Raw genomic sequence first — 9,535 nt, forward strand, 5'->3', positions numbered from 1 at the left:
AGAGATTCTGTTTCAATCATCTGACCTGTTACCAGGGCCTTTTAGAAGTGCAAGTGCCATTTTTGTATGTTGTTATTTGGTACATGAGCAGGTGGGGGCTTGTTTTGCCCCACAGCATGCAGCTGGCTGGTAGGATCCTTATCCAGGCTGAAAAACAAAGCACTGAGATTCAGAGGGTAAAGGTTGTTGCTTAAAAATACCTGAGGGACCCTCTGGAAAGGCTCTGATGTGGTGGTGCACACTGTTTCCACTTCCCTGCTCTTTGCCTGCAGTGCAAGCTGGTGCTGTGAGCCCCAGTGAGAGGCTGGATGGAGCCCCTTACCCAAACAGAGGTACCAGGAGGGATGTTCCAGAGTCCATCTCACCTTTTTATGAATTAATCTACAAGGCTGGGGGAGCGTGGAATGTAAATCCTTGGAAACCTGCAAGGAATCTAAAACATTATGCTGCCTGCGCTGATGGAGGGAAGAGTCAAATTCGTAAGCGGCTTGAGAGCTGCTCAGCAGAGAGGGACCTGGGGGTGCTGGTTGACAGCCGGCTGAACATGAGTCAGCAGAGTGCCCAGGTGGCCAAGAAGGCCAATGGCATCCTGGCCTGGATCAGTAATAATGTGTCCAGAAGGACCAGGGAAGTTCTCTTCCCCCTGTACTGGGCACTGGTGGGGCCGCACTTTGAGTACTGTGTTCAGTTTTGGGCCCCTCACTTACAAGAAGGACATGGAGGTGCTGGAGTGTGTCCAGAGAAGGGCAACAGAGCTGGGGAAGTGTCTAGAGCACAGGTGTTATAAGGAGCGGCTGAGGGAACTGAGGTTGTTTAGCCTGGAAAAGAGGAGGCTGAGGGGAGACCTTCTCACTCTATACAACTACCTGAAAGGGGGGTAGAGAGAGGTGGGGGTTCCTTTCAGCCAAGGAACAAGTTACAGGACAAGAGGAAATGGCCTCAAGTTGTGCCAAAGGCAGCTGAGAATGGATCTGAGGAAGAATCTCTTTGCTGAAAGGGCTCTCAGGCATTGGAAGGGGTTGCCCAGGGCAGTGGTGGAGTCCCCATCCCTGGAGGTATTTAAGAGTCATATAGACATGGTACTGAGGGAGGTAGTTTAGTTGAGAACTTGTCAGTGTGAGGTTAATGATTGGACTCGATGATCTTAAAGGTCTTTTCCAATTGAGGAAATTCAGTGATCCTGTGATAAATAAGAGTTGAGCACAGACAGAACGTGTATGGTATTTCTTCCTGTATTTTCCTGTAAAACAGCTTTCTCCCTTTCATACAGAAAGACTGTGTAGAGTATGGCAGGTATCCTTCTGTAAATACAACAGAAACTTCACATGGTGCTTAATCTCACCACTGGATTACCATGTGGTCAGGAGCTGTGCTGTGTGGCTTTACAGCGAAACCCTTGGGCACAAGTCCTCACCCCTGAGCACAGGAGCACTGTTGCACTCCTAGCTTTCCCTTTCTGGAATTATGTTGGATGCAAATGTACTCAGGGAGGGGAGACTTCAGCCAAATGTGCCTTCTGCAGAGGTCCCTTTCATGATCTAACTTGTGGTTTTGGTGTGCTTGTGGGTTGGGGTGAAGCAGTGGCATCTGCAGGTGTTCCTATGCCACCCTCTTAGTGGAAAAGCATCTCCTGTTCTTGCTTGTGAGTCCCCTGTGTCAGGTCTGGGGAGGCAAGTGACCTCCCCAAGGATCTCAGGATCAGTGTTCAGTGTGGTGCTCAGCAAGCTGCAGAGGTGGTGATGCAGAGGCAGCCCCTTCCTGCCAAAGAGGAAGGGAGCAGGTCTGCCAGGGCCTGTGACCCCTCATTTCTCCCCTCTCCACCAGCCACCATCCATGCTCATCAGGAAGATTCCACATTTACACCCTGTTTGCTGGGATTAATGATTGACCAAGTTCCTGGTAGTAACCAAGAGGACAGTTCCTGATTTTCCAGCCCCTCCCAGCCCCACAGCTCTGCTAATTGGCCTTCAAAGAGCGTTTTGAAATAAGGCGCAAAATCTCTAACCGTCCACCAGACCGTGCCAGCTGCTCTCTGAGGAGTGCAGGGAAAGGGGGTGAGCTCTCCTGGGTGATTGCTCTGTCCCACGATGCTTTTCCCCCTGCTTTGCTGGGCTGGGATCTGTCCGCTGCTGCTCTGTGGAACCTGCCAGCTGGAGGAGCCAGCAATAGGTGAGTGGAGTCTCCTTTCCTTGCATGGGCTCAACTCTGGAGCAGCACCAGCCTTTTTTAGCAAGCAGAGAGGTCCAGATGCCATCCTGACTGAAAAATACAAATCAGTAACTGGAACAGTAGCTGCTAATCTGAGGGCTGGTCAGCAACAAAGTCGGGATACACAGGTCAGAGGTCACAGGGTAGTTTGTCTTTGCACTCAAGCTGTATGTTCAGCCTGTATATTCCCTTTCTTTGTGAGTGTTCCTCAGCTCCTCAGCAGAAGGGATGGAGCAGGTTTGCATTTCCAATGCACGTGTCTGAGTGGTGCACACTTCTGTTGGGAGGGGATGGATATTCCTCTGCAGCTGTTGGCACTGCATCCCAGCTGTCGGAGGTCCTTGACCAGCGATAGGGGAGCGGGGATGCTCCTGGGAGTGACAGCCACTTTTGCTGGGTGTCAGGTCTGTAGAGGACACCTCTGAGCTCCTGGGGACAAAGGCGAGATAAGGCTAAGGCACTGGGAAGAAGCAGGCTGATGAGCTCAGGGCTCGAGTTTGCTGTGCTTGCTAAGAAGCCTGCATGCCCTTCTGTTCCCGTGCTGCTTTTCTCCTCACCACGGGAAATGTACGGCAGAGGCTAATGATGTGGTGGCTCCCCATGAGACCAAGGTGTCTGAGGTATCCCAATGTGCCACTCATCATGGAGTTCCTTGCTTCAGTGCTCTGCAAGATGGGAACATTGTGACTGGATGTTTCAACACGCTATAGCCTTCCCCAAGTTAATTGCTTTTCCTCTTGCTCTGATCTTGGGATTTGCTTGGTTCCTAGGTTTGAAGGAAGCTGTGAAATCTGATAGCATCATTGCAGCAGCCCTTGGTGGAGAGGCAAATCTCTATTGCAACTTCTCGCTCTCAATGGATGTTTTACAAGTCACCTGGCAGAAGAAAAATGGGTCTTCCTTCCAGAACATAGCCACCTACAGCCCAAACCATGGGCTGAGGATGATAGGGTTGTTTGAGAAGAAAGTGCACTTCACTAGAGCAACCCTGAAGGCCTCGGCTATCACACTCCAAAATCTCACATTCGAGGATGAGTCCTATTACAAATGCATTTTCAATGTGTTCCCTTATGGCTCTTTCAGCAAAGATATATGCCTCAACATCCAAAGTAAGTTTTCTACTAACACCTTCTCACTTTCCAGCACTCAGCATAGGTCTGATGTAGTCAGGAGTTGGGCATTATCCCCTCCACTGCGTGGAGACTTTCTGTGCAGCAGCATCTCCTTGGTGGATAGTCTCCAGAATTGCCACACCTTTCCTCAGAGGAGGTGAAGGTAAATAAGCCAAGAGATGCTTTTGGATAAGAACCCAGGTAGAGAGAGGTGACCTGTTCAACTTTGACTGTAAACTTGCCATAGAGTGTAAAAAGTGCCTTCTCTTTTTCCTCTCAGCAATTTCTGAGCTAACAGTGGAATATGATTCCCACCCACCCACTGAGGGTCTCCTCACCGCAGTTTGCTCAGCAACAGGAAAGCCAGCCCCCAAAATCACCTGGCTGGAGGACAGAGACCTGGATGGGTCCCCTGAAATACACCACATCCAAAACGCAAACGGAACAGTAACGGTGGCAAACAGACTGACCTTCCCTGCCAACCACCTCCATGCCTTGGCCTGCCTCCTTGACCACCCACAGGGAAGGAAGGTGAAGGCAGTTTACCTGGAAAAAGGAAGGGAAGGTAGGCTGTGTTTCTATGGGGGGGTGCAGCATGTCGTGGGGAGCACTTAGGAAAGGATGTGCAATTGTGAGAGTGCAGCTTGTACTTATGTAATCTCACCAGATATTTTTCTGTGAGTTCAGGCCTCATGCTAGATGAAAATTTCATTATTTGAAACCATCCAGAAGACTCTTCCTCCTCCTCGTGGTGCCTTTGTGTCTGTGTGGTGGTTATGTGCATCTCTCTCCCCCTCCCCCTAAGAGAAGGCTTAGGGGAGACCTTCTAGTGGCCTTTCAGTACCTGAAGGGGCTACAAGAAAGCTGGGGAGGGACTTTTTATAAGGACAGTTAGTGATAGAATTGAGGGGTAATGGCTTTAAACTGAAAGAGGGGAGATTTAGATTGGATATTGGGAAAAAAATTATTCACTGTGAGGGTGGTCAGACACTGGCCCAGGTTGCCCAGAGAAGCTGTGGATGTCCCATCCCTGGAAGTGTTCAAGGCCAGGCTGGATGAGGCTTTGAGCAACCTGGTCTAGTGGAAGGTGTCCCTGCTGATGGCAGGGGGGTTGGAACTGGATGAGCTTTAAGGTCCCTTCCAACCCAAACCATTTTATGATTCTATGAAATATGTAGATTTGTGTGTACATATGTATATATGTCTCCATATGTTTATATTTCTGCATAATCACTGATTTAGAGCAGATGCAAAGACCTCTCCAGCAGCATCCATAGCTTGGAAGTAGCAGCAGAGCAGGCCCTGGCTGTCAAATGCTGGGAGCAACATTTCACATGGAAGATCTTGCAGGAGGGTATGTCTCAGGAGGGATGGGACATTTCCCTTGTAATAAAACTTCTTCATACAGAAGGAGAAGTACAAACAGATCAGGTGTAAAAATGCTGGGTTTTGGTTCCCCCAATACCAGAGAAATGTGAGACATTATTGGTGTTTATTTAAAAAATAAAATAACTCCTCACCTACCACAGTGTTACATCATTACAGTTCCTTGCTCTTCTTCAAAGAACAAATGAGTACAAACTGGTGAATGTTTCACTTCAAGCCCAACTTCTGGAAGAGGACCCAAAAAAATGTTGACATGCCTCTGTGTTCTATGTGCACTTACCGGTTTCTTTTCATAGGTGCTCAGAAGAGCGTAATCATCATGGCAATCTTAATAGCTGTGGTGTTCCTAACAATCTTGATACTCTGGGTCAACAGAAAAAGGAAAAAGTAAGAATAATTTCCATTTTCTTGCAACTGACATGGCTTGCCTGTGTTCACCTTGCAATTTGCCATTCTGTTTCCTGCTGGTTTTTTTATATACCTGCCCTGGAAACTTATCCAGATGGTAACAGCATCTTTAAAATAACAATATTCATTCTAAATACCAGGAGGTTTTTAAGCATTATGTGACTAGTTAATATTTTTGGGTTTTTTTCAGACTAAAAAGACATAGTCCACCCAGAACACCTGCAAAGAAGAAAGGCTCACACCAAGACCTAAGCGAGAAAGCCGTGAACCCAGACACACCAAAGCACCAGCATGTCGTTTATCAAAACGAGGTAATGCAAATGCTCAAGGCTTCCAGTAATTATTGACATCCTCCAAAAGCCCTGGCAACACTTACCAGGAATGTGACAAAACCCTTCCATCGAGAGCTGGGGTCTGCTCCTGCTCCCATGTCTTTGCTGCATGGGACAGCCACACCGGGTAGGTGACACCATATGTGCCCCATTTAACCTCTAGCCTGGAGTGTGAGGGAGAAAAGTTAGTCAACAGTTAGGTGGAAAGTCATGGAAAAGGTACTGGAAATGCCCATGAGGGCAGATGGGATGTCCCTTCTGGATGAAGGCGACAAAGCGCTGCAGAGCTCAGGTGCTGTAACCAGCAGCCTCATGCAGAAGTTTCCTCAGAAGAGTCTGCCCTGCCCTGATGGTCATGCAGGCATGAAGGTGCTCTAGAGGGCTGGTGACATCCACAGGCAAAACCAGGAAGTGACCACAGCTGGGAGTCACCCCCACTAGCCACTTTCCTCTGACCTCCCAGTTTCCCTGTTTTCCTTGCAAGCTCTTGCTAGTCCTGTGCTGTGAATGGGAGTCCTCTTGTCTTCTCCTCACTTCTCTCTGCCACATAATGTAGAGCTTTGTTGTGGTTACCACACCACAGTTCTGGGTCTTTTTTGCAGGAGCAGACACCAGGCTTCTCACCTCACAAAAGGCTACCAGGTCTGAAGAGAAACCTGAAAGAGAAAAAAAATCCCAGGTCTTTGTCTTCAGAAGAAGAGAACCTGAACAGCAGCATCCACAGTGTGTTTGAGAGGGGACCTGTTGGGTGGTTATGCGTCAAGGAGCTCAGCTGCATGCCCATGAAGGAGGATAGAGGAGTCCAAATGACAACTCAATCTCCAGCCCACCACAGGAAGGAGAGACATTAGCCCACTACAGGCCCACCTCCACAAGCCCAGAGGAGCACAGTGGCCCAAGGGCAGGTGAGGAGCCCAAACTGAGGACTCAGAGGAAGGGGCACCTTGCCCAAACCCATCCCAGGGATGTCCCAGGAGATCCTCAGCCCCAGAGTCTGGGTGTGAAACCCATCCAGATGAGTCATCAGTGGAGCACCTTTTGAACTGAGCAGGGGTCACTGCCTAAAGGGACATGGACACATGATGGGATGCAAAGGAAGAGCATTTAGGGATTGCATAGGACTTATAACGTGATTAGGGGAAGAACTAAAGGTGAGAAAGGGAGGAATCAAGGGGATTTGGGGATGAAAAAGCCTGGGGAAATGGAGGGATAAAGGGATAAAAGGATCTGGTTGCATGTATGCAGGAGGCTGGTCAGCACACTTGTCTGGGCATATCCAGCACCTGGTCATCATGGTCTGTCCTGTCTTCTCATTAAACTCCATTTCTAACTCTTTTCCTGGGTGAGGGACTCCCCAGCTGGTGTTCATGTGTGTATGGGGACCTGGTACTGGCCGCTGGGTGGGTGTGTGTGCCTGGGTGCCAGCAACTAAGGAGACCTGAATGAGAGAAACCAAGTGCCTGACACCGGCATGGACCAGGGTCAGAGCCTGTGTCCCTGGTGCAGCACCTGGAGCAAGTGTGGGTGAGTATGCAAATACCAGCAAGGATCAAGCCAGACAAGCTTGTGAGTAGATGTGTCCCAGGATGCCTTTTGATGATGTTTTACAAGTCATCAGTCAGGAGGGTCTGTCCTGTGGATCCAGCAAGATCCATGGAACTATACCAAGATCAGTATTTTGAAAAAAGTTATGTTCTTAAGGGTTTGAGCTAGAAAGCTTCCCCTCCAGATCTTTGTATCATTACACGAGGTGTGTTAGAAATGTCCCTCCAATTTGCAAAAGTTCTCCTCGGCCAGAGTGCTTTCTTTCAGAATCGCAGAGTACCCTCTAGTGGGGAGAGATCACAAATTAAAATGAAAATGCCTCCAATGAATCTCCCATTAACAAGGCAAGTCAAGAGTGCTACTTTTTCCTCTTTGGATTTTGAAATAGTCTTTTGTTATCCAGCAACCTTATCCCAGGTATCAAGAAATTACAACCACTGTATCCAAAGACATTCAGGAACAACACAATGAAATTACTTTGAGTGTTGTCCTGCAGTGGACATTGATTGTGGTCACTGGAAGAGAAGGTATTGAAAGGGACTGACAGAAGGAATTTGGTTTCAGTCCTGCCTTGCTCTCCTGGAGAAAGAGCTCTTGCAAAGGTCCAGGGAAGGAAATGCAGAAATGTTCCCAAGTCTGTTCTCCAAGCTGCCAGGCTGGCCTGCAGTGGGTAAAAGAAGGTGTGCTAGAGGAGAAGTGGGAATGGCAGGCATTTGGTAGTACCTGGGAAGCATCTAGGCTGCCAAAATCCTGCTGACACATTCTGCCCAGGGTTGCCTCTTGAGAGATCTGGGTTTTCTGCAGCTGGGCTTCTTGGTCAATGGGATCTTTAGAAGTAAATCTCGAGTGATGTTTTAACCAAGAGTTGCTCAGTTGTTGTAAAGTACAACTGTTCCCTGCGTTCTGAAAATCATGTGCTGATTCAGCTTGCCTGAAGTTTGTCATGCCATGTGCGTGGAGGTCACAATGGGGAGCTTCAACCTGGTATTCCTCAAATCAGAGTTTTCTAAGATTAAATGCCTTTTTTTTTTTTTTTTTTTTTTTGAGAAATTATTGGTGGATTTTTTCCATGTTAGTCATGGACATATATGTGATCAGCTGTGGCTATGATTGGAAGCCATCAATATATATGTATAAGTACCACAACAAAAGAAGAGGCATGTGAGTTTAACTCCAGCTTTTCAAAGATAACTTTTTTCCTGGGAAATTGAAATTGTAAAGATAAATGTACAGGCTGAGTGCTGTGAGATAGTGACCAGTGGTACTCCAGCTGAGTGGTTCAGAGCCTGCTGAAGGAGGAGGAGAGGAATGGCCTCAACTCTGTACTTCTGGCAGCGAGTACATTATTTGTCCTCAGTGCAAAAATGTAGCTTTTCTAAGAGTAAAAAGTTAGCTTTGGTGATTGAGAAGGAAAAATGAAAATATGATGAAATGCACACCAAGGACCCAGGAAAAAAAATAGGCAGAAAAAGTCTGGTTTTCCAGAATGTCTCATTTGTGGGCTGTTTTAAAACAGTCCAGTACTGGATCTCTACAAGGCAGATAATCCGTTTCTTACTACTCTTTGGGTAGGAGTTTAGAAGTGCTCTTTGATGCTTTCTGATGAAATGGAAATGATAGTTTCTTTCAGTCCTAGTAATTGTGTCATTTATTTTCAGAAGGAAAAATATTACCAGTTTTAGAAGCAAAACAAAACAAGAATCTGAGACCAAAGCTGTCCCAAAGCCAGCCTCCTTAACAAGACCCAGTTAACATGCCCAAGCTTGTTTTTAGTGTGCCTGTCTCAAGAGCTGAAGGAGGTTCTGTAGGACAGCAGAAATTAATATAAGAAAATTGTAGTGACCATCTCACCTTTTTTAAATGAAGTCAGCCTTCTTCCTGATTATCAACCTGATTTTCTCCCCATTACTCATCCCTAGAAAACTAGGATTTGCAATGTCTGGGGTGCAAGTATATTTGTTAGTCTGTGTAATATGCAGCACACTTCTGAGAGGGTCTGTACAACCAGTGGTATCTACAGTGCCTGGCTGCCAGGATGCTCAATCCTCAGGCAGAGAAGAGGCACATAAATGAGCATCAGTGAGAGAGATATAAACCATCATTAACATAAACAGACCAGTAGTTTTCACTGGCAAAAAAAAAAAGAAGGGAAGAGAATATGAGTTTAGGCATGGATAACTTGGATGTACCAAAGACACATGGCTACGTGATGCCCCACAACTTCCACTCCTGTTAAACCCATCTAATACCAAACCTCCTTTTACAGCAAAGTTTAAATTTAAAGTGTCTTCCATTTTGCACAGCTATTATAGAGGTGTAAAGCAAAACAAAATGTAGAATTATATCCAGCCCTTTCTCGTCACGTAAAGGAACCCCAGAACTTTTCTATGGTTTTATTCCCACCCACATAATTAACTTTCTCTGCCGGGAAATGTGGTGCAGTTTGTGCTGGAAAAATTGGCCAGGATATCAAACTGTAACCTTTTAGCGTTTGCTTGTTTGATGGAAGTAAATTAGAGAGAGAGAAAAGATGTGATTTGTCCA

The 9,535-nt window shown here is 46.9% G+C and overlaps 1 protein-coding gene across 1 annotated transcript; it reads left to right on the forward strand.

Annotated features, from left to right (window-relative positions):
* Nucleotides 1-2,978: 2,978 nt before the first annotated feature.
* On the forward strand, nucleotides 2,979-5,425 carry LOC104527055 (nectin-2; the record flags this gene model as incomplete). Its single annotated transcript, XM_029085621.1, has 5 exons — nucleotides 2,979-3,321; nucleotides 4,732-4,794; nucleotides 4,886-4,953; nucleotides 5,003-5,093; nucleotides 5,305-5,425. Coding segments are annotated over 5 exons (686 nt in total), but the record flags the coding sequence as incomplete, so codon positions are not given.
* Between the last annotated feature and the right edge of the window lie 4,110 nt (nucleotides 5,426-9,535).

The sequence above is a fragment of the Antrostomus carolinensis genome, unplaced genomic scaffold (assembly GCF_000700745.2).
Source record: "Antrostomus carolinensis isolate BGI_N321 unplaced genomic scaffold, ASM70074v2 scaffold4236, whole genome shotgun sequence".
In the NCBI taxonomy this organism is placed as follows: domain Eukaryota; kingdom Metazoa; phylum Chordata; class Aves; order Caprimulgiformes; family Caprimulgidae; genus Antrostomus; species Antrostomus carolinensis.